Source organism: Ranitomeya imitator, chromosome 3 (assembly GCF_032444005.1).
Source record: "Ranitomeya imitator isolate aRanImi1 chromosome 3, aRanImi1.pri, whole genome shotgun sequence".
Taxonomy (NCBI): domain Eukaryota; kingdom Metazoa; phylum Chordata; class Amphibia; order Anura; family Dendrobatidae; genus Ranitomeya; species Ranitomeya imitator.
In genome coordinates this window covers 51,055,329-51,081,535 of record NC_091284.1, presented here as the reverse complement: position 1 = coordinate 51,081,535, position 26,207 = coordinate 51,055,329, and the positions used below count along the sequence as shown (strand labels likewise).

Genomic DNA, 26,207 nt, shown 5'->3' with positions numbered 1-26,207 from the left:
CCGCAGTTGTAAAACCGCAGTGAAATGCGCAGAAAAACCGCGGTAAATCCGCGATAAATCCACAGCGGTTTAGCGCTGCGGATTTATCAAATCCGCTGCGGAAAAATCCGTAGAGGACCAGAATACATGTGCACATATCGAAACCCTAACCCTAACCCTATCCCTACCCCTAACCCTAGTTCTAACCCCAACCTTAGTGGAAAAAAACAACAAATCTTTATTTTATTATTGTCCCTATCTATGGGGGTGACAAAGGGGGGTGGGTCATTTACTATTTTTTTTATTTTGATCACTGTGATAGGTTATATCTCAGTGATCAAAATGCACTTTGGAACGAATCTGCTGGCCGGCATTTTGGAAGATGGCGGCGCCCATGGAGAAGACGGACGGACCCCGGGAGGATCGGTAAGTATGATGGGGGGGGAGGGGGTAGCACGGGGGGGTGGATCGGAGCACGGGGGGGTGGATCGGAGCACTGGGGGGGTTGATCGGAGCATGGGGGGTGGATCGGAGCACGGGGGGGTGGATCGGAGCACGGGGGGGTTGGATCCGTGCACGGGGGGTTGGATTGGAGCACGGGGGAGCGGACAAGAGCACGGGGGGAGCGGACAAGAGCACGGGGGGAGCGGACAAGAGCACGGGGGGAGCGGACAAGAGCACGGGGGGAGCGGAGCACAGGACGGAGGGGAGCGGGACAGTGTGCAGGACAGATCGGTGGCTTGGGGGGGGGGGGGCGATCGGTGGGGTGGAGGGGGCACATCAGTGTTTCCAGCCATGGCCGATGATATTGCAGCATCGGCCATGGCTGGATTGTAATATTTCACCCGTTATAATAGGTGAAATATTACAAATCGCTCTGATTGGCTGTTGAAAGTGAAATTGCCAATCAGGGCTAAACTACCACTCCCCCTGTCCCTGCAGATCGGGTGAAATTGGAGTTAACCCTTTCACCGGATCTGCAGGGACGCGATCTTTCCAAGACGCCACATAGGCGTCACAGGTTGGATTGGCACCGACTTTCATGACGCCTACGTGGCATCAAAGGTCAGGAAGGGGTTAATATCTATGATATATATAATTAGTAACATGCGTGTGTAGTTTACTGTAAATGGATTAACAAAATAAATGATAAAAAAGTGGGGGCCCTCCTATCTTTGATAACCAGCTAAGGTAAAGCAGACAGCTGAAGGCTTATATTATCAGGCAGGGAAAGTCCCTGGTGATGGGGCCAGTCACAGCCTAAAAATACCAGCCTGCAGCTGCACCAAAATTGGCACATGTGAGATGGCAGATGTGATTTTTGACAAATTACAGCTGACATCAACCCCAACTACTATTACCTTAATTGTCCCTGCACCAGGGCATTCGGGAAAAGGCGGGCAAAGCATCAGAATTGGCGCACCTAATGTAATGAGCCAATTGTGGGGTGGCTGCAGGCTTTTATTTTGAGACTGAGACGGGCCCAATAACCAGGTACCCTCCTAGCCTGATAATTTAAGCCCACAGATGTCTGCTTTACCTTATCTGGTTATCAAAAATAAGGGGAATCCTACATCATTTTAAAAAATGATTAATTTATTAAAACCAGGCTAAAAGAGACCTGTGTAAATCCACTTACAACAAATGGGCTTTTATTAAAAAAAAAAAAAATTCAGATTTACCACACCTAATTCCAGTAGCCAACAAGTTAACAGCATTACCGTGCATGGCAGGCAATCCCTGAATATTTTTTAATATATGTGTGTGTGTCTTATTACAAGCTCAAGTTCTGGTCATTTAGATTGTATATATATATATATATATATATATATATATGTTTTTTAATTGCTTAATGTTCATGTAAATACAATTTACTGCCCACCTCAACTAAGCATATAGAGGCCCAAAAATGATGCACAACAGAACACACATGTTATAGTCATTGGCCCTGTCAGTGCATAAACCCGAATCACTGATGGAGTCACTGATTGTAGTAGCAAACACAGTCTGAATCCTGCCTAAAGCAACCAGTCGGCGTTTATACGGTAATTCAACCAGAGTGACAGAGCAATATCAGCTGCCTTGTCCTCATTAAGGCTTTCTTCTACATTAGAGGTGTATTCTAAAGTTATCCCCTATCCGTGGGAAAGAGGAAAACCTCCAGATCGCTGGGGTCCCACCGCTGGGCCAATGTGTATTGCCACTCCATTCATACTTGATGGGACCACACTCGGATGATCTTCGGGACTCCCATAAGAATGGAGTGGTAGTGAGTGTGATCAACCACAGCTCCCATTCACATGGGGCTGTTCAGAACCCTAGTTCTCAGGATCGTTGGGGGTCGCGGTGGTCGGACACTCAGAAATTGGGAAATTATCCCCTATCTATTCTTAAGTTTGATATTTGAGAATACCAACCTAAATGATCATGGCGTTCTCAGCAGTCAGGCCCCAATGATCATACATTTATCAACTAATCCTCCATAATATTGCATGATGAAGCAAGAATCCAATATTATTTGGAAGTTAGCACATCATTCACCCGTCTAGAAGTGAAAGGGAGGTTTAGACCAGTAGAAAATTTAATAGGGCCGGAAATATCTATTACTCTGGCTTCTACTACTCATGGCTTCTATATAAGTCAACAATGGTGTCTGCCAATCATTTCCGCAATATATACGTGTATCTCTAATTTCCAATATCACAATACGGCCATAAACCATGTGGCGTCTCCAGCCGGTCAGTTGAAGGTAAGAGGTCACTCAGAAAACTGACTGCACAGATATTGGGCGGCTATCATAATGTAAAGTGCTTTCTTCCTGAGTTTAAGAGCATTCGTTGTCAACACAAATCAATTATCACGCCATTTTCCCGGGGAAATGAAGCATGAATTTGGCAGGCTCAGATAGACAAGCCCTGCATATGCTGGAACAGTGTGGGGGGTTCATTCATTGTACTCTGTTTGGGCTGCATCATTAACAACACGAGCAGATGCCTATTCTACCAGCCTAACACTTCTACATCAAAAACGTATGGTGATAAAAGTACGGTAGATAATGTATTTTTGCACGTTCCAACAAGACACATTTTTCTTTACTTTTTTTATGTGACTAAATAGTCATTTATATAGTCACATTTCCCAAACTGATCCCTGATCACACACAATAGGCTGCCCATTTCCATCTTTCTGCAGCTCAGCGTTTAGCTTTGCTGTGTAGACTAGGACAGAAGACAACAGTTATTTCATTAACTTTGAAAGTTGATGTTTTTTTTTTTAATGTAATTATTTACTTCTATCATAAGTAAAAAAAAAAACAGTGGGGTCAATTTATTAATACAGTTTAACTTTTACAAAGTGGAAATTTAGACTGGGATAGTCTAAAAAACGTGTCGGATTTATCACAGTGGCTCATGTGGTTTGTCACATAGCATTTTTAGCCACCTATTAGAAACTTATACCTTAATTTTGGCACAAGGTGTCACGTGACCTCTCAACTTGGCCGAGCATTTTCAATGGCTAGAGAAAAGAAAGTCGATGCCAGACACAACTGGCAGCGGCTTATCTTGGTCGATTAAAATGCCAACCACCCTAGACATCATCTGCTGGGGAAGAGCCAAGAGGCCTCCATCAGATGATCTTCTGGTCCCGCTGACATTGTTGGGTTTGATGACTTTTATCTTATGTTTCAGAGACTTTAGTATGGATTTGTTGAGTAGTTTACATTGCACTCTTACAAAAAAAAAAATAATAAAAGGTAAAAAAGTGAAAGCATCTCAAAGTATAAGTGTTAATTATATAAAAAATCATTTACATTATAAAAAAAAGACGTATTTCTACAAATATTAGAAAATAAAGGGAAAATATCTTTCATATCCAAACTGAAATTGTAATTTTCAAACATTGCGCCACATTAAAATCACTCTATACACAAAAACCATTTACCAAAAAAACCACACTGAAAGAAAATGGAAGAGGAAAGTATAAAAGCAATATACCGCTTCCTGTAAACTATTACCGCTGTCAGAAAGCAGGCTTTTCTTCCGCATAAATGCAGCTTTATTGTAGGCAGCAATACCCCGGAGAGGGTGGGCACATCAGAAAGTGCTTTCAATAATCAGGTTTTCTCCTGATAGCTGAATACAGTGAGACATTAGCCATGATGACAGCTTCATAAGAAAGCACCTTTATACTGTGAGTCTCTCACAAAATAAAAAAATGTTCACAGAGGCTGGGAATTGTAACGACGAATAAAACCCTACAGCATGCGATCCCGAGATTGATGACCGTCTAGTACCACCAATGTCATTGGATAATGAGGGGAACATCTGGACATGGATTATCAGAAATACACATTTTTAGGGTAATCCTCCAGGCCTTTGATTTTTTTGAGTTAATAAAACCATTGGAAGAAGCGCGACTATACAAATATGAACATGTGGCACTTGGTCAAGTCTTCACACTAGGGAAGATGAAGGAAATCATGGAAGCCTTGACGAGGTGGGACAGGTAGGAGAACATTGATGGGACAACCAGAAGAACAGCGATGGAGAGGCAGGTGAAGCTGTCCCAACGGATCTCAGGTGGGTCAGTCTGTCTAGGATCAATCCATTTTGAGACCTGACCTCCCCCATATTTGAAGCAGAGGCACAGGAAAGGAAAGACATTTGGAGAAGAGAAGACACCTAATGATAAGTGTCCCTTCGTTATCTAGGATCTAACATCAGGGTCCTTGACGTAGGAGGGACTATAAATTAGAGATATTAAAGGGCAAAGGGAAATAGGAAGAAGACCTGTCAAAGTGAATTAGCTATGTAAAGGAAGTAGTCTTAAAGGGGGTTGGCCAATGCGTCACACAGGAAATGCTGCTCAGCCAATCACAAGCTGAAGGTGGTCATCGTGGCAGCCTGTCATTGGCCGAGTGGAAATCGGGGAGCTCTGAAATAGGGATGCTACGGAGAAATATTCTTTCTTTTCTTTATTCCCTTGATAGGATTGTTTTTGAAAAAAAATAAATAAATTATCAGCTACGATTAGAAAAATGGGCTAGGTAAATAAAGAAAAGCTGCAATAGAAGACAATCTATGGATAAAAGTGTGTCACAGTTTATTAAAACAGACCCTTTTTTCCAATCCTAGACAACACCATTAAAAAGGATAGCGGCCAGTTATTGCTTATTTTATTCCCGCTGCTCCCCTCAGTATTGCGCTTTTTAAAAAAAAAAAAAAAAGACAGTTCTAGGCATATGGACCTTATTACTTACGGCTAATTTATATGGGATGTGACTCAGGATCCTCAGAGGCGTGTCTTTCAGCTGACTGCATAATTACTCCGAGCCACATCCTCTTTATAAAGACCCCAAAATTAACACTAAATTAAAAGACGCATATCTCTGGAACCGCATGGCAACAACCCCAAAACGGATTACTGAGGAGAGCAGCAAGAACAAAATAAGAGCAAACACTGGCCAATTCTGACTTGGTGATAGGTTCTCTTTAAAAATGTGGGCAGCAGTATGGAGAAAAACATGGATAATACAGAACATACATATCATGAATCATGGGAATGAAGGTAATGCATACATCAAGTAAATAACATTGCTAAGAGATGTTATCACATATGGTCGAGCAAGTGCAAGATTAGAAAGTCAGGGGCAAGTTCATGCAGAAAGTGATTCTTAAAAATGACAGAAAAACACATATATCTGATACAAAAAAATGAATCGCAAGCAGTCAAGCGAAAACCGTGGTAAGGATGGAAGGTGAAAAGCAAAGCGTTATATACCTGGTCGTGTAGTGAGTCCTCTATCTGCGGCAGGGCGAGCATCAACTGGTTCAACTGGGAACGTGCAGCAAAGGAATATATATATAAAAAATAAAATAAAAGAATAGGAAAAGCAAATAAAAATAACAATACATCATTTACTGAATGGGAAGGAGACACAGGGGAAATATATAGAGTGGTAAAAATGGAACTAGGGTTAATGTGCCAGACGGGTAGGACAGGAGGAACAACGTACGAGGAGGCTCTGCTGTATATCCTCACATCATGTAAGGGAAGCATCTATGCTGATATTCTGACATGTGATCGGTGGGGATCCCGGCATAGGAAAGAAAAAGACCAACACGAGTTTGTTTGTTTTTCTAAACTCATGTGCATGTTTTTAAAAAAAAACAATCTATCTCCAAACGCTGCCCAGCGTATAAGCGACATTCCACCCACAAAACAAAAAAGAAAAATTATTTGATGGATTTTCATTAAAAAAAATGTTAACTTTTATTTTTGCAATGTATTTCAATACATTGTAAGCAGCTTGATGCTGTTCAGTGCGTATCGCGACAATTGGCCGACCTCCGGTCTTTAAATCTGCTGACATCAAATGAGAATATAGCATTAAGGAGATGATTGTAGAAGGTTCAGACTGAGCTGACAGGGAATGAATATTGGTGCAGTCACTGAAGATATCACGCAGCTTGCACTGTATTGCGATACATGTAAGCTGAAGTTCCAAAACAATTAAAATTTCATAATAAAAACCAATTACACTAATATTTTTGATAAGTCATGTTAAAGAAGATGCAAAGCCTTTAAACACGCAATTAAAAATTGTGGGACGACAAAGTCATGATTGATAACTTCCTAGGCTGCTACAAAACTTATATGCAGGTTATTGTATTATGCAGTCCCTCATTTAGTATTTCAAGAGATGATTGCAACTGCAAAAACTTTTACACTTTGACCAGAATAAGTAGGTTATGGTCTGGTTTATGCCCAAAGGTTCTCCGATCGGCCATTGGTTAAAAAAAAAAAATGTATCGGACTGGATTTGCACATGACAAATTCCACGGTGATAATCATCGCATGAGTTGTCCTGCAGCCTCATATCCTAAAGTCTCAACAGTCAGAGGTAGAACTGACTGCCAAACAATAACTTATGTCTATGGTCACCTTAAGGGTTACAAATTGTCAACCATGCAGGACACAAGTAGCACAACAGCAGAAAACATAGGGGGCATGCAGAGATATCTAAAGACATGCAGATGTATCATATATAACGAGCCTGTCCAAAATGGTACTCTTACCTTCATTCTCAGTGTTTGCAGGGACTGGATCCACACCAAATGGATGCCAAGGCTTAAGATCAACATTGTACTCGCCATCCACAGGGAGAAGCTCCACTGTGGTCTTAGTCTCCGTTAGAGAGGGCATAAGGGCATCGTTGCCGTAGCTGATTCTGGGCTCGCTGATCATGTTGGACAACACATCATCGGAGTAGTTCTGCTCCTTTTGGAACAACTCGTCTAGACAATATATGAAATTGACCACATATTAGATAAATTAGAACATACATGTCAAACTCCACAGGGAGATTATATTTGGCCTGCAACACATATGGAGGATTATGTGGGGCCATTATTCTGTATGGTGGACTATGTGGGGCCATTATTCTGTAAGGAGGACTATGTGGGGCCATTATTCTGTATGGTGGACTATGTGGGGCCATTATTCTGTAAGGAGGACTATGCGGAGCCCATTATACTGTATGGAGGACTATGTGGGGCCATTATTCTGTAAGGAGGACTATGCAGAGCCCATTATACTGTATGGAGGACTATGTTGGCCCATTATACGGTGTAGAGGGCTGTCTGAGGATCAGATTGTATTGGGGTCCCCATAGTTTGCCAGGGAAGCTAAAGGGGGGTAGCAGTTGGGTCATCACAACGTATGTTTGGAAAGTACTGTGGGGGTATCCTTCTGTGTTTGCGGGCAATAAAAGGCGGCAAAGTTTTGAGATATGCTGTTTTGTGACCCCAACTGATCATTAAAACTTTTTTTTGGATGTGGGGTTTAGGGGGACAAGGCGCAATTAGAATTTCTGCTATGGGACCCCATGATTTCTATGTACGCCCCTGCCCATGAGGAAATACCCAATGTTCCGGTCATGTCGTCAGTCTTAATATTTATTAATTAAAATGTACTTTGTTTGTGGACAGCCCCCTTAAGTTTGTTTCCATATTTGATAAGGAAAAAGTTTCTCAATAGTACCCATTTTTTAAAATAAATATTAACGTTGACCCGCGACTTTGTCCAAGTTTTTAATTTTGGCCCTTGTATGTTTGAGTTTGACATCCCTGAATTAGAAGTTATTTGCTAAATTCTGGCTACTGCGTTACGTTACTTTTGCCTTTGGTCATTAGAAGTTTTCAGCTGATTTTGGAGGCTATTTTTGAAAAACTGACGATAAGAAGTACAGCCATATTGGTCTTCACTTTTGAATCATTAAATAATTTATTTTTCTCTAACTACAATCAGAAGAAGGATAATAAGAGAGATGGCTGTGCATATGTACAACTACATTAGTTCAAAGGCTGTAGTAGTTATTCCCATAACTCTCAAAGACTAAAATAAAGAGCCGCACACATGGGTAGATGAAATGTCACCACATCTCCAGGAGGCATGAGAGTCAAGGCAACCCTTATTTTGTCAACAGGAGAGGTTTTCGGAGGAAACCCCATCTACTAGACGTTATGGCAAATCCAGTGCATACGTACACCATAAATATCTAGGATGGATAAACATCTTTAAATTGAAACTAACAAGCGATTCACACTGCCCAAACCACTGTCAGCAAGAATTGCAGTCAGGTATGTTATTCTCAGGAATGTTCCAGGCATTTCAGAGAATATACACTTTGAGGAACCCGCCAGGCACCATAGCCGAACATGAGACTAGTCTGGCACTGCGCCATGCCAGTTGGAGAAGATGACTTGATATGTCTTTCCCTATCTACTCTGGAAAGAGACCTTCAATCACAGGTTAACATTTTCTGAGCACCTCTCATGTGATTTGTGACTTTGATGTGGTCATAAATCAATATGAATGAGTTTACAAAAAGACTGATTACTAAAGATACAAATTCCCCATCAGAACGGGGGTCACTGAAGGATTCTTAGTTATGCATAACCAGCAATGTGCAAGAAATAAAAAAAATCTGTAGACGTCAAACGGTGCAAAATTTTCACGATAACATTTCTTTTTTCGACAGCATCCATATCCTTTAAGACCAAAACGAAGATACTATTGTCACTTATTTCTGAGAAAGCTCAATAGCTAATTTTCCTGGATTCGGTGTACATTAATGAGAGCTGCAGAGATGCTGCGAGTACAGATTTGCACTGGTAAATGAATTTTTTTCCAGCAGGAAACCCCACGGAGACTCAGCAGACACAGAAGCTTGTAATGAGTCATGAAACTCTAATAAAGAACACAGGTCGGGAAAACCAGCGTGAGGCCTAATCACATCTAAATGTACACAAGTAAATGACACAAGATGTATAGTGAAGGCTCTGCAGCCACAAAATGCCCATGATATTACACGAAGATATGTAATAAAAAGTAAATAACGTCGTGTACAGGAGCCGGAGGGGAAAAATGTTACAAATATGAAGGACGGGGTCAATTGACTAGTTCTACATAAAACTCCTTGGCCCTGAGCTCTTGGGCAATGTAGAACATTACCTGACAAGGAAAATTATGTTGCTGTAGTAAAAGAACAATTCTCTAGAACATATTTATACAAAGATGCAAATATTCTGAGAATATTATCCATTGACTTAAAGTCAGGAGCATGGAGATTCCTTCCTTGGGTGCCACAATAACATTTCACTCACTGGAGGTCTACCACAGGCTCACCCTAAACTATAAAGAACATGGGCACGTCCAATTTTAGTTATAAACTTTATTTTCTCAGGCGCTTCATTGAGAGGGCACAGGAACCATGGTTAATATGCCGCCACTTGGAGGCTGACACCAAGAATAAAATCTTGGGAAAAAACCTCAGCTCCTCCACAAGATCCTGCACCTGCCCAGCCAACACCCAATGATTTCTTCTTCTTAGTGATGAGCGAATATACTCGTTGCTCGGGTTTTCCTGAGCACACTCAGGTGACCTCCGAGTATTTGTTAGTGTTCAGAGTTTTCGTCGCCTCAGCTGAATGATTTACAGCTACTAGCCAGGGTGAGTACATGTGGAGGTTGCCTGGTTGCTAGGGAATCTCCACATGTAATCAAGCTGGCTAATAGCTGTAAATCATTCAGCGGAGGCGATGAAAACTATATCTCCGAGCACTAACAAATACTCCGAGGTCACCCGAGTGTGCTCTGGAAAACCCGAGCAACGAGTATATTCGCTCATCACTATTAGCGATCTCTTCCATCAGGCAAAGCTCCTAGCGATGGCTTTCACCAGTCTTTCTCATTTTTTGGGATAGAGTGGTCTTGCATTCGTCACCCTTTCTACCTAGCATGTTCTCCACCTCCCACCTTAATGGGGAGATTGTTCTCCTTCCTGTAGGTAGTTCACTTCTCATTTTCCTGAGAGGTTCTTACTTAATCTGATGTAGTCAAAACTGTGAAGCTCTCCTGTCTCTCACAGAGTCGCTCAGATGGCTTGTTGGATATCCCAGTTTGCTCTTGCAGATGTTGGGCCGCCTCTGGGGCTTCCACTGTTCATTGGTTTCGATCTGCCAATGTGGAAGATCGGGCTAAGCTAAGGCGCCGCTGCCAGGGCATGACTCACATTTCAAGTGTGTTAGAAGCCTCCTGTGTCATACAGCTCCATATGGTGGATCTTCTATTCCTTAGGGCCACTGAGCTCTTACTACTGTGTCAATGAATGAAAGTTTTAGTCAAAGGGGACTGCAACCGGCAGTTGCTCAGGTGGTAACCTGAGGGATTGCTATTCTTCTTTCATGATACCGGTATCAGTTCTCCCACCCCTGGGACTGCTATGGAATGTCCCATAAATGCTTTGTCCACCAACGAGAAAGAAAAATTAGAATTTTTGGTGCTCACTGTAAAATCTGCTTCCTGTAGCCTTTATTGGGTGACACTGCGCCCTTTCGTTTGGGGGGGGGGGGGGGGGGGAAGGTGGTCTTGGTTTTGCTACTTCTAATGCGTATGCACTAACTGAATAGCTCGGTGATGACTAGCTAGGTATATGCTTTTGGGAAACAGCTGACTTTTTTTCTAATATATATAATATATGATATGGTTTCAGTGTCCCCATATGAAGGTTACGAGAAATAGATTTTGTGGTATCAAAAATCCTCATATTTGGTTGTGAATTAGGCAACAGAGAGACGCAATGGTTTCAGATGTGCATCTAAACCTCAGTTAGGGCCTGGGTGTTGGATTTGGTAAAAAGGAGGGAGGGTTCACAATCAACGGATCCATTTTTTGAGCTGTCCAGGTTAAGGGTTTGTCTGGTCATACCACATTTATGACCAATCCAATGGATAGGTCATCAATATCAGATTGGTGGTTGTTCGACACCCCGCACTTCCATCGTTCTGCTGTTATTTGTCCTGTGGATAGGTGATAACTTATTGATTGGAGAGGTTCCAAACCTGTTAGAAGGGAGCACCAGTGTGCATGCCCAACTGCAACTAGATTCGCTCTCTATGAGGCGGATGAGCCCTGCTTTTTCCGGCAGCTCCATGGAGAATGAAGGGAGCGGCGACTGGGCATTCGCCCGGCATCTACATTCTATTGGGAATAAAAGAGCACCGATGGGGATAAAAACGTGTAGATCAGTGCGGATGCCAGTAGTCAGAACCCCTCCAATCAAAAAAGATATCATCTGTTCTGTGGATAAGTGATATCTTCTTTTCATTGGAGAACCCTTCTCATTACGTTAAGGGCGTTGGTTTGACAGACTTCAAAGCAAAGATGTGATGTCAACTAGGAACCCTCCAATTGCTGTGCAGCTGGTGGATACTAAATTTTAAGTTGTCAGGATGTCAGATCTCAGCTCCAGGAGGCCTCTTATTTTTTCAAAAGAAACAAATTTGAAAGAAGCCCGAAGAGTGCAACGTTTGCTAAATGCATGCAAATAATTACAGTCTTGTCAAATATAAGATAGGTGCATTCAGTCAACACTGCAAGGCCATTATCCATTATTTACTTTGATTGAATGTCTGGAGGATAACGCAGTGTCCTTACTTCATTCATAGGTTATATGCAAATAGCATTCTGGGTTGAAAAACAGCAAACTTGTCACTTTCCAATGCACAAGTAGGGTTGGCACGTCAGTAGCATTGGCATGCCATCAACAGTGTGCAAATCTGGGACACTGGGATATAAAAGTCCTTTTTTATATATACATGTGTGTTTAGATGCCAATAAGAAAACACCCTACGATTTTACACATTGGGTACTTGGCCAATGCCAGGAGCCATAATAAGTTATATGATATCCATGAACGAAGGAGCCACTGGAGAGGCGCACTTCACATCACTTCTGGTGCACCTCTTAAAGGAAACTTGTCACCCCCAGGTCTCCATGGCAACGATCGGCCCCTCGCGATGACGCCGACTGTAGGGGAGAGGGGGCACCTCCTATCGCTGCCTTCCAAAATGCTGCGATCGATAGAGAGTTAAACTGACGGGGCGGTGCGTGCACCACTCCTGGGTGTGAGTGCTGGGTGTCAGCTGTCATGTCGCTGAACACCCGGTGGTGATCGCGCGCGCACAGCTGCTTTGCAAACAAAATCACCTGTTTTTTGTTTTAAAGGTGCCAAGGTTTTTTGAATGGTTTCAGGGTATTTTGAGGGTGCTGGATTAAAAAATCCCTTTACTTTTACTGAACTTGTTTTAGTTTTTGAGATAATTAATCCATGAAAATAATGCATTCCTCCAATGTGACTTGTGTGTGACAATAAATGCAATAGATTTTGGTCTTTTGACAGTAAGTGTCAAAAAAAGGTAAAGAAATATCTCGCATAATTATTTTGTGTTTCAATTCATAGCTTACAATGCCATAAAAGGGATTTTTTCAAGCCAGAATTCTGCTGAAATGAATTAACTATTAAATATCTCAGAAACTAGATCTAATCTGGTAAAACCAAAGTCATATTCTTAATCAGCACCATAAAAGTAATATAAAAGCTTTCAGACATCGGGATAAAAATCATGAAAACGGCGAAATTTGCTTACCAACTTCATCCTGGATCTCCTCGGCCACAGCTGGTACTTTGTACAGGAGGGAGAAGCTCTGGTTCATCCGCTCATTAATCACGCGGAGGTGGGTCATCACCTACAGAGGTCACACACGCAAAGGTTTGTTACATATTTTATAGTATTTCCATTTACTATTATGTCTGAGCTACTGACCTCACATCTGGAGAGCAAATCTGCCGTTCACAAATTACAAGAGTGCAGTGAGAATGATCTCTGATTTGTGCAGAGGTCATTGTACAGGAGGGGGAGGTGAGCTGTGACATCACCTATTGTGGATGGTGGATCCTGTGTTATCTACTGTATATAGAGGTGTTATCAATCATTGTACAGGAGGAGGAGGTGAGCTGTGACATCACCTATTGTGAATGGTGGATCCTGTGTTATCTATTGTATATAGAGGTGTTATCAGTCATTGTACAGGAGGAGGAGGTTAGCTGTGATATCACCTATTGTGAATGGTGGATCCTGTGTTATCTACTGTATATAGAGGTGTCATCAGTCATTGTACAGGAGGAGGAGGTGAGCTGTGACATCACCTATTGTGGATGGTGGATCCTGTGTTATCTACTGTATATAGAGGTGTTATCAGTCATTGTACAGGAGGAGGAGGTGAGCTGTGACATCACCTATTGTGGATGGTGGATCCTGTGTTATCTACTGTATATAGAGGTGTTATCAGTCATTGTACAGGAGGAGGAGGTGAGCTGTGACAACATATCCTGAGACACAAAAATACACAGAGAAAATGGGATACGTTTATTAGCATCCTGGATAGGACCTGTGCACAGTATATACCGTATGGGAATAAACATACTAGGAATAGGAGGAAACCAATATGGCTAAATAGAGCTGTAAGGGGCGCAATAAGGGACAAAAAGAAAGCATTTAGAGAATTAAAGGAAGTAGGTAGTGAGGAGGCATTAAATAAATACAGAAAATTAAATAAATTCTGTAAAAAGCAAATCAAGGCAGCAAAGATTGAGACAGAGAGACTCATTGCCAGAGAGAGTAAAAATAATCCTAAAATATTCTTTAACTACATAAATAGTAAGAAACTAAAAAATGATAGTGTTGGCCCCCTTAAAAATAGTCTGGGTGAGATGGTGGATGAGGATGAGGAAAAAGCCAATATGCTAAATGACTTTTTTTCATCAGTATTTACACAAGAAAATCCCATGGCAGACAAAATGTCTAGTGATAAAAATTCCCAATTAAATGTCACCTGCTTAACCCAGCAGGAAGTGCGGCGGCGTCTAAAAATCACTAAAATTGACAAATCTCCGGGCCCGGATGGGATACACCCTCGAGTACTGCAGGAATTAAGTACAGTCATTGATAGACCATTATTTTTAATCTTTAAAGACTCCATAATATCAGGGTCTGTGCCACAGGACTGGCGTATAGCAAATGTGGTGCCAATATTCAAAAAGGGAACAAAAACTGAACTCGGAAACTATAGGCCAGTAAGCTTAACCTCTACTGTGGGTAAAATCCTGGAGGGCATTCTAAGGGACGCTATACTGGAGTATCTGAAGAGGAATAACCTCATGACCCAGTATCAGCACGGGTTTACTAGGGACCGTTCATGTCAGACTAATTTGATCAGTTTCTATGAAGAGGTAAGTTCCGGATTGGACCAAGGGAACCCAGTGGATGTAGTGTATATGGACTTTTCAAAAGCTTTTGATACGGTGCCACACAAAAGGTTGATACATAAAATGAGAATAATGGGGATAGGGGAAAATATGTGCAAGTGGGTTGAGAGCTGGCTCAGGGATAGGAAACAAAGGGTGGTTATTAATGGAGCACACTCGGACTGGGTAGCGGTTAGCAGTGGGGTACCACAGGGGTCAGTATTGGGCCCTCTTCTTTTTAACATATTTATTAATGACCTTGTAGGGGGCATTCAGAGTAGAATTTCAATATTTGCAGATGACACTAAACTCTGCAGGGTAATCAATACAGAGGAGGACAATTTTATATTACAGGATGATTTATGTAAACTAGAAGCTTGGGCTGATAAATGGCAAATGAGCTTTAATGGGGATAAATGTAAGGTCATGCACTTGGGTAGAAGTAATAAGATGTATAATTATGTGCTTAATTCTAAAACTCTGGGCAAAACCGTCAATGAAAAAGACCTGGGTGTATGGGTGGATGACAAACTTAAATTCAGTGGCCAGTGTCGGGCAGCTGCTACAAAGGCAAATAAATTAATGGGATGCATTAAAAGAGGCATAGATGCTCATGAGGAGAACATAATTTTACCTCTATACAAGTCACTAGTTCGACCACACTTAGAATACTGTGCACAGTTCTGGTCTCCGGTGTATAAGAAAGACACAGCTGAACTGGAGCGGGTGCAGAGAAGAGCGACCAAGGTTATTAGAGGACTGGGGGGTCTGCAATACCAAGATAGGTTATTACACTTGGGGCTATTTAGTTTGGAAAAACGAAGACTAAGGGGTGATCTCATTTTAATGTATAAATATATGAGGGGACAGTACAAAGACCTTTCTGATGATCTTTTTAATCATAGACCTGAAACAGGGACAAGGGGGCATCCTCTGCGGTTGGAGGAAAAAAGGTTTAAGCATAATAACAGACACGGATTCTTTACTGTAAGAGCAGTGAGACTATGGAACTCTCTGCCGTGTGATGTTGTAATGAGTGATTCATTACTTAAATTTAAGAGGGGACTGGATACCTTTCTGGAAAAGTATAATGTTACAGGGTATATACACTAGATTCCTTGATAGGGCGTTGATCCAGGGAACTAGTCTGATTGCCGTATGTGGAGTCGGGAAGGAATTTTTTTTCCCCAATGTGGAGCTTACTCTTTGCACATGGGTTTTTTTTGCCTTCCTCTGGATCAACATGTTAGGGCATGTTAGGTTAGGCTATGGGTTGAACTAGATGGACATATAGTCTTCCTTCAACCTTAATAACTATGTAACTATGTAACCTATTGTGAATGGTGGATCCTGTGTTATGTATTGTATATAGAGGTGTTATCAGTCATTGTACAGGAGGAGGAGGTTAGCTGTGATATCACCTATTGTGAATGGTGGATCCTGTGTTATCTATTGTATATAGAGGTGTCATCAGTCATTGTACAGGAGGAGGAGGTGAGCTGTGACATCACCTATTGTGAATGGTGGATTCTGTGTTATCTACTGTATATAGAGGTGTCATCAGTCATTGTACAGGAGGAGGAGGTGAGCTGTGACATCACCTATTGTGAATGGTGGATCCTGTGTTATCTACTGTATATAGAGGTGTCATCAGTCATTGTACAGGAGGAGGAGGTGAGCTGTGACATCACCTATTGTTAATGGTGGATCCTGTGTTATCTACTGTATATAGAGGTGTCATCAGTCATTGTACAGGAGGAGGAGGTGAGCTGTGACATCACCTATTGTGAATGGTGGATCCTGTGTTATCTACTGTATATAGAGGTGTCATCAGTCATTGTACAGGAGGAGGAGGTGAGCTGTGACATCACCTATTGTGAATGGTGGATCCTGTGTTATCTACTGTATATAGAGGTGTCATCAGTCATTGTACAGGAGGAGGAGGTGAGCTGTGACATCACCTATTGTTAATGGTGGATCCTGTGTTATCTACTGTATATAGAGGTGTCATCAGTCATTGTACAAGAGGAGGAGGTGAGCTGTGATATCACCTATTGTGGATGGTGGATCCTGTGTTATCTACTGTATATAGAGGTGTTATCAGTCATTGTACAGGAGGAGGAGGTGAGCTGTGACATCACCTATTGTGAATGGTGGATCCTGCGTTATCTACTATATATAGTAGAAGAATTCTATCGAAACGCGCGTAGGGGACTCACAGATCTCGTGTAGCCTCCACTGTGGTAATTATGTTTTGAGGTTTCCTTCCATTAGCTCTATTACATTTGCCTATCATCATGTTCCGTTATGGTAGCTGTCCACCTGGCATATTGGTACTTTTAATGAATTGTCAGTAGCACTAATAAGTTAGCCAGACACAGCCCACTTTGGTCTATGTGATATATAAAATAAGGCAATAGCGTTACGCTTATAGGTTGGTTTCCCTCTTACATTTATTCCATTGCCATTAGGTTAGTCACTATTTAGTGCTTTTACCTGCAATTGTTGTTTCTAGGCATTAGGTGGGGCTCATTAGAGTTCTGTTCATTGATTGGAGGTACTTTTATAGCTGAGTTGTAGTATATTTATGTAGGTTTTAACTACGTTTGTACTAATAAAATTTATTTTATTTTGAACTTTACATTCTTGTGGCCTACCTTATTTATTTGGTAGGTTCCTGTGTGTTCATATATATAGAGGTGATATCAGTCATTGCACAGGAGGAGGTGAGCTGTGACATCACCTATTGTGAATGGTGGATCCTGCGTTATCTACTGTATATAGAGGTGCTATCAGTCATTGTACAGGAGGAGGTGAGCTGTGATATCACCTATTGTGAATGGTGGATCCTGTGTTATCTACTGTATATAGAGGTGTTATCAGTCATTGTACAGGAGGAGGTGAGCTGTGACATCACCTATTGTGAATGGTGGATCCTGCGTTATCTACTGTATATAGAGGTGCTATCAGTCATTGTACAGGAGGAGGTGAGCTGTGATATCACCTATTGTGAATGGTGGATCCTGTGTTATCTACTGTATATAGAGGTGTTATCAGTCATTGTACAGGAGGAGGTGAGCTGTGATATCACCTATTGTAAATGGTGGATCCTGCGTTATCTACTGTATATAGAGGTGTTATCAGTCTTTGTACAGGAGGAGGTGAGCTGTGACATCGTCTATTGTAAATGGTGGATCCTGCGTTATCTACTGTATGTAGAGGTGTTATCAGTCATTGTACAGGAGGAGGAGGAGGTGAGCTATGACATCACCTATTGTAAATGGTGGATCCTGCGTTATCTACTGTATATAGAGGTGTTATCAGTCATTGTACAGGAGGAGGAGGTGTGCTGTGACATCGTCTATTGTAAATGGTGGATCCTGCGTTATCTACTGTATATAGAGGTGTTATCAGTCATTGTACAGGAGGATGAGGTGAACTGTGACATCACCTATTGTGAATGGTGGATCCTTTGTTATCTACTGTATATAGAGGTATTATCAGTCATTGTACAGGAGGAGGAGGTGAGCTGTGACCACCTATTGTAAATGGTGGATCCTGCGTTATCTACTGTATATAGAGGTATTATCAGTCATTGTACAGGAGGAGGAGGTGAACTGTGACATCACCTATTGTAAATGGTGGATCCTGCGTTATCTACTGTATATAGAGGTGTTATCAGTCTTTGTACAGGAGGAGGTGAGCTGTGACATCGTCTATTGTAAATGGTGGATCCTGTGTTATATCCTGTATATAGAGGTGTTATCAGTCATTGTACAGGAGGAGGAGGAGGTGAGCTATGACATCACCTATTGTAAATGGTGGATCCTGCGTTATCTACTGTATATAGAGGTGTTATCAGTCATTGTACAGGAGGAGGAGGTGTGCTGTGACATCGTCTATTGTAAATGGTGGATCCTGCGTTATCTACTGTATATAGAGGTATTATCAGTCATTGTACAGGAGGAGGAGGTGAGCTGTGACATCACCTATTGTGAATGGTGGATCCTGTGTCATCTACTGTATATAGAGGTGTTAACAGTCACTGTACAGTAAAAGTAGTATGCTTTGCCCAATTGCAGGCAAAGCCGAGAAGCAATATGGCGCATGTGCCAGTACTGCGCCGTACTGCTTTTTGGCTTTGTCCGCCTTTGGGCAAGCATAATGTGCATGGTCAGATTGCAATGCGCACACGCAAATTCTGTACGTGCTCTGCGAAATTCACGGCGAAGAATGCGTACAGCAAGCCGAGGAGGGGTGGAGTGAGGGAACAGAGGCAACGCCCATCGGACCGAACTGAACAGATTAACATACAGCGTGGGAGAAATTAAAAAGGCTTTTATGGGTGATGCATGGGGTGTCGGGGGGTTTCAAATGTAGATGTGGAATGCCTGACAATCAATTAAATTATATTTTCAGCTGAGAGAGCAAAAAAGTGGTGACAGGTTCCCTTTAACTGGTTCATGCAGCTTTACATGAACACCCGAGCCTTACACTATGGCCGGTCCGAACAACGAAAGCAATTGTTACCATCCACCTCTCGTGTCTCCCCTTTTCCTATAGTGTGTAAGCTTGCGAGCAGGGACCCCATTCCTCCTGGTATCTGTTTTAAACAGTGATTATTGTTATGCTGTAAGGTCTATTGTCTGTACAAGTCCCCTCTATAATTTGTAAAGCGCTGCGGAATATGTTGGCGCTATATAAATAAAATTATTAAGATAGGTAAAATCTGTACCACAAGTAGGATTTACATAGGGGTTAATCCAGTTCATTTGAATATAGGAAGTGACAGATCCCCTTTCAAATTAACATTATTTTTTTCTTGTCCCTAAAAGGATTTCAAAGATTTCTAAAATATGTTTCACCCAGATACAAAATGATTAAAATCTTACATTTTCCCAATTCGTCATCCTCTTTGACACTCTGTGACTTTGGTGTGAACAGGAAGACAGTTATGGCTACAGATCTACTACTAGAAACGAGGAGGGTCCTGGCTTAAAGGAACGGGAAGAGCCAAAAGACTCATTCTTTCACAAAAATATAGAAACGAGTCTATAAAGCCACTATTTTTTTTAGCATTTGATTTGCAAACCGGCCTTTTGGTAAATTCTATGAATCAAAGAGAAGGCTTTACAAAACTCAATGTAAATGAACATCCTCCCACTGAGACATGAATAGAGAAGAAAGAGCCCACTTTTTACCAGTAGCAGGGGTCCATCGCTTGGACAGTGGGGGGTCTGGGGAACTGTAGAAATCGCTTTTCTTGCAACATTAGGTACAGCGGTGTGATCTTGGCCAGCAAATTCAGTAGCACAGCTGGTACGAAAAACGGAATAGCAGAAGACACCCCACCCCTGCTGCCATCTCTGCACAATCCGCAAGGAGGCTGAAAGCGCGGTCTCCTCGGAACATCCTTTAGCGGCTATTATTGCTTAATGGATTAATAAAAATGGGTCCGCGAAGAAATGGGAATGCTAATAGGCCACAAGATGCACAGATCAGCAGCACACACGGTATCTACAGCAGGTACACCCAATCTGCAAACTGCCTGCATATCCAAATATATCATCAGAAACTTTTTCTTTTTTTCCCTTTCCTCCGCACCACAGTAGTCATCTGTTTTCCGATGCATAAATCTGTCAGCCATAGATCAATAACACATTAGCGCCACAATGATCTACTAGGAACATCATCTCGCCTCCAGTTAACTCTTCTGCTGACCAGTTAAGTCTACGATGCCTGGAAGTACGTTTTCTAGCCGAAATAAAGCCGGCGGTACCTGCAGTCTGATTGTACTAGAGGCGTAGAAGCGTCTGACTCATCCCTTTACGAGACGTCTTTATATCTAGTCTGCAGATTTTTGCATCTCTCCTACAAGTCTGGCGTTCCTGCAGATTCTGAATGATATATACTGCTGTATCCGCGTTTCCTACCGCAGGGCAGGGCTGTGGAAATACATGAGAGGACGGCTTCATCCATTCTCTTGATCTATGACAAATCCCCACACTGGAGCGTATATGAATCACACAATATCCTAGCAATATGCAGCAATCATTAAGGGCACAAAACCGCTGCAAGGCTAGGTTCACATTTGTACGTCTGCAAACTTATTGCATATGAATCACTGGTATACCTGAAAAATCTTGGCAAACGTGCCATACATCCTCCTACGTCTGCAAAAAAATGTAATGTATAATACATCCATGTACGCAATACAACAAAAACCCAACAAAAAGTAATCAAAAGAACAGTTTTTTTCCCATTTTAGTCTACGGGTACACATTCCTATATGTGTAAATAGCATTAATTTGCAGTACAGGAATATACATCCAGCAGAATGCACTTTATCAATGTGAACACAGCCTAAGCATGCATTGTACCAGCCCTCTACATCCTATTTTAGGCATGTGGACATCAGACAGCTTCAGTCAATCAGTGATTCGCTGCAGTGATCAAATACCGATCCCACCGGAAGAGTAAGCAAGAAGACTGGTGGAGAAACCAGGCAAGATTATGAAGGAGCGGTGAGAGATTGACAGGCGAGTATGCTTCATTAATTTTTAGGCCATGCTTGTTTTAAAGCAGTGGTCCCCAACCTTTCTGACCTTGAGAGCCACATTCAGCTAAGAGAGAGGGTCGCGAGCCACATTCAGCACTGAGAGAGGGTCGTGAGCCACATCCAGCTCCCACCCCCTTCAAAGTAGTGTCAACCAAAGCCCCCAGTACAGGTATAATGATAACCAAAGCTTTTCCACAGAAATCACTCCAAAGCAGTAGACTGAGATCTAGAGGTTCCCACAATACCCCCATTCAGTATTCTCCCAGCAAGGACTCCCAACACACTGTCACATCCATTTTTGAGCACCTCCTCTAACATGTAGTACCAACCTCCAGCGTACCATACCTACAACATCTCTAAACCCCAAAGACCAGTAAATGTGCATCCAGATCTGCTCTTCTGTGCAGGACTACTCACAAAATTCACCATTTTGAGATGTGCTCTTCATACCAGTTTGCTAGACCTGGACCTAATGCAACAAGTTGGCAGACAGTCGCGAGCCACAATTCATGGGACCGCGAGCCACATGTGGCTCCCGAGCTACAGGTTGGGGAGCCCTGTTTTAAAGCATTAAAAAGGAGTGGACAACCAATTTAACCAAAGTAGAGCCAAAAATAGGCTTGGCCTTTAAGTAATTAAAGTATTTCTGGTAATCTCTCCAAATTTCATGTACCATACAGGCAAAAGATGTTGCTACTTCGACGATGCGGGAAAGAGGGCGCCCAACTCTAGTTGGCCTCTTCCTTCATTCCAATGGGTGGTGAGAACTTGGGCGTGGAACGTGTTCTCCACAGCAGGGGTGTCAAACTGCATTCCTCGAGGGCTGCAAACAGGTCATGTTTTCAGGATTTCCTTGTACTGCACAGGTGATAATTTAATCACCAATTCATTATTTGTGTAGGTGATTAAATTATCACCTGTGCAGTACAAGGAAATCCTGAAAACATGACCTGTTTGCAGCCCTCGAGAAATGCAGTTTGACACCCCTGCTCCACAGGACTGGCAACTTTTGCAAACAAAGGTGTTGTGAATCAACCCACTCATCATGAAAAGCAGATGGGAGACAACAAGCATCAGGTCCTCGTGTTTCGGTTGGTCAGATAGGTGGTTGGCGCAATCCACACCAAAAGTTGGTATCTCTATGAATGCCCTTGCTCATTAATTCTTACCAAAAGTTCACATTGATAAATCCATTTATTGTAGTAGACCCGAAATCCTTACTCAGAGTAGCGCCACTGATCCCATCTAAATCTAACAGTTGTGTATCTAGGACCTTCAATGGACTCTTGATACATGACAATAATTGGACAAGTCACGTCTCTCACCCATTTATACTCTTCTCATTTTTTTTAAGATTCTCAACAAGATCTTATTGTAAATTAAGTTACCTGAGATCGAATCTGAGCAGCCTTCTTGGGATCTACCATGCGGACATGCTCGAAGTGTTTGAGTGTGTGCTGTCTGTCCTTCTGCTCGGCACGTACATACTTCTTCAGCATATTGAACACATGGCGGGGCTGCAAGATAAAACAAGACGCTGAAGATCTGACAATTCAATGCTCAGATAGATTTATAGCAGTCGTTAAAAAATCCTAAATGATACTAAGTTAATTAGTAATGTCCCCAATTTCATGCGAGGAAGGCCAAGAGGGAAAACAACAAAAATACTACAAAAATTAACACGATAAACTAATAGGGAACAATGTGGAATTAAGTAGATAATGTTCTAATCACTCGTCATATAGAGCCAATTCTGATGGGTGATCAGCCATACCTATAGGTAACAATCCCAGATTTTATGCACAATCTAACGGTCTTTATCAATCCCTGACACATAAATACTTGTCACATATAAAATTTGTACATAGAAAACGAGTTAAAGGAGTTTAAAGAGTAAATGGGCTTTAAAAAAAAAAAAAAAAAATTCTGACGTGTTGTAGTGAAGCCAGAAGTTTTATCGGTGGGAATGCAAGTGCCGAGACTCCTTCCGATAAATCAAGAAAGAGACAAAAGCGTCAGCTAAGTGCTGCTCTCCCTGGCTAGATAAGGGAAGGGCTCAGAAACTTTCCTACAACCCGCCTTCAGCTAAACTCACCTCTTAAGAAAAAAACTCCGCTAGTTGGGATTGTATTTTAAAGAGGATTTTAAGCATGGGTGGATTAGAAGGTGTGGCCAGCATATTCATGGGTGGATTAGAAGGTGTGGCCAGCATATCCTTGGGTGGATTAGAAGGTGTGGCCAGGATATCCATGGGTGGATTAGAAGGTGTGGCCAGCATATCCATGGGCGGATTAGTAGGTGTGGCCAGCATATCCTTGGGTGGATTAGAAGGTGTGGCCAGGATATCCATGGGTGGATTAGAAGGTGTGGCCAGCATATCCATGGGTGGATTAGAAGGTGTGGCCAGCATATCCATGGGCGGATTAGAAGGTGTGGCCAGCATATCCATGGGTGGATTAGAAGGTGTGGCCAGAATATTCATGGGTGGATTAGAAGGTGTGGCCAGCATATCCATGGGCGGATTAGAAGGTGTGGCCAGCATATTCATGGGTGGGGCTTGGGCTAGGTATATGTGCATGCTACATGTACTAGTCTGTTTTTCATCCATAATTGTTAGGATATGTGTATACACTGTAGAAAGGTTGACTTTGGGACACATTGACAAGACATCTCTGGAGACCTTTCAAATAAATCATGCTGTCTGTCAGAATGAGGAAATCCTATTGATTGTGTCACTGTTGTTTCTAGCTTCACTACCCAGTATTGATTGAAGTATTTAAATGGAAAACGTCCAAGTCTCTCCAATATCTGTAAGAAAGCCGGCGGTGCCAGCAGAGCTTGACCTGATGTGTACAATCACACCTCAAAATAAATGCACAGAAATGCTGCTGAGATACAGGAAGAGCTTAAATATAAAAATCTGTTTTTTTCATAAAATAATTTCCATGGTAAAAAAGAGATCTACAGGAAATCAGATGAGGAAGTCTCTTCATTCCGCTTTATCTGGAGCCTAAGGTATATTTATATAGTGACATCAAATATCGTTACACTTTTTAATTATGCTAATCTCTGACCCAGTTTAACTTTACTTCCCATCTTCTTCAATAAATTTGTTTTCTTTGCAAAGTTCACTCGGTAATTCCTCCGAGTTTTATCAGCCATGCGAACAGATTCTTAGTTAGTGTGTCCAGGTGGAACGAAGTAATATAAATCATATGCGCAGCCGAATTAGACGGAGGGTCTAGTACACACTTCAGACTGTTATGGATGTTTCGTCTGTGGTTAAAACAAAGAACCATAAAAAGAAAGATCAGAAGGTTTAGAAAAAGGTGGATCTACAGCTAACTTGGTCATTGAGGAACGAGCCCCCAACACAAAATCTGAAACCCCACCACCGCTATCATGTGCCATGTATAATATGCAAGTAATCTGTCAGCAGGTTTTTGCTATGGATTCTGAGAGCAGCATGATGTAGGAGCAGAGAGCCCAATTCCAGCGATGCATCACTTACTAGACTGCTCAGTGTAGTCTTGATAGAATCCCTGTTTTCTCTGCTGCAGATCTTGCAGTGCTCAGAATGCTGAGCTGCATATAACCGCGCCCCCACTGCTGATTGGCTGTTTTCTTTGTACATTGTGAGCAAGCTGCCAATCAGTAGGGTGGGCGGGGTTACACAGATTAGCCTGACTGCCTAGCACGTGACACCTAGTCCTGCAGTGATAATCTGCCAATACAATATTAAATGATACCGCAGCAAGCTGTTGAACAAGTGACACATCCCTGGAACCAGGCTTTCTTTTGTTGCTCTTATATTAAATAGAAAAAAATTGCAGACAGATTTCCTTTCAGTGGTGGTAGGGACTTTGGGCTTCCTCAGGCTCTAGGACTTGTCGGAACTGCTACATCTGTATCCCATATCGCATCCCTTGAGGTTACCATGGTAATTACTTTATTAATATTCCATAAGCAAAAAATCAATATAGAAATCATCCAGCCAAGCTAGAGGCTCAAAAAAGTAGGTCTACCAATAAGGAAACTTAACTTAAGATGGGGTCTGGTGCTTCTAAGGGCAACAGAAAGTAGACCAATGTCCGAAATTGTACTGCAGTTGTTGGTGTCGTATATTCTATAAATGGGTTCTACTCAAGGATGCTTTCATAGCATCTCAGTGCCCAATATCAATTGTGTAGTCCAGGATTAGTAGGTCACTCACTCCTTTCAAGGAATATCTGGTATTTAACGTTGAAACAAATCAAGTGGTTGTCCTAAGGAAGGAGTCAGATTTTGATTCTGAAACGCGTTGACAATTAACCACCTCAAAATATTTTTACCCTTGTATCCGTTTGTGAATCAAAAGCGCACTTGAAGTTCACATATCTTGGCTTTCTACACATTGGTCTCTAAGGTTATGTGCGCACATCGCGGATTTGCAGCAGATTTTTCTGCACCGGAGTTTTGGCAGAAAAAAAGCTGAATAAAATGTGTGCCTTTCTTACATGTTTTTACTTGTGTTTTCTCTCCATTCATGTGAAACGCTGAAAGAATTGACATGACGCAGATTTGAAAAAAAACTCCTTGAAGGTTCAAATCCACAAAAAAAAAATAATCAGAAGTGTGCAAGATTTCAGAAATCTCATTCACTTTAATGGTACTATAAAGTGCAGCATTTTTTACCCTTGAAAAGTAAAAAAAAAAAAAAAAAAACGCAGCTTGTGGACAAGTATGACGTAAATTAATGACGCACAAGTTAAGATATTTAAATGGGAGAAACTTATTTGAAAATAATCTGAAACTGAGCGAAGGAATGAAGTTAAGAGATAAAACATTAATCTATTTTTTCTTTCCAGTGGGTGGAGGACCTCTATGGTGAGGGCCTTTCTTTCTTGAGATAACAAGGAGAAACCCATACTTACAAAAGGACCCTGCAACCATCATAATGTCCTTTTTGACACCTTCCATCTATCCCATTATGAAATCACAAAGGTTGGAAAAATAAGTCATCGCCCAAATCAAGTTCTT

The 26,207-nt window shown here is 41.8% G+C and overlaps 1 protein-coding gene across 4 annotated transcripts in view; it reads right to left on the bottom strand.

Annotated features, from left to right (window-relative positions):
• APP (amyloid beta precursor protein) overlaps positions 1-26,207 on the bottom strand; it is a 318,149-nt gene that overhangs the window by 13,675 nt on the left and 278,267 nt on the right. For 2 of the 4 annotated variants that reach the window (XM_069760868.1, XM_069760871.1), the window contains 4 exons: positions 22,577-22,705; positions 12,972-13,071; positions 7,059-7,277; positions 5,761-5,814 (listed from right to left, as the gene is read on the bottom strand). In XM_069760868.1, the coding sequence (XP_069616969.1) occupies positions 5,761-5,814; positions 7,059-7,277; positions 12,972-13,071; positions 22,577-22,705 (502 nt within the window). The remainder of the gene's footprint in view (positions 1-5,760; positions 5,815-7,058; positions 7,278-12,971; positions 13,072-22,576; positions 22,706-26,207) is intronic. The other 2 variants (XM_069760867.1, XM_069760870.1) reach the window with 1 other exon arrangement.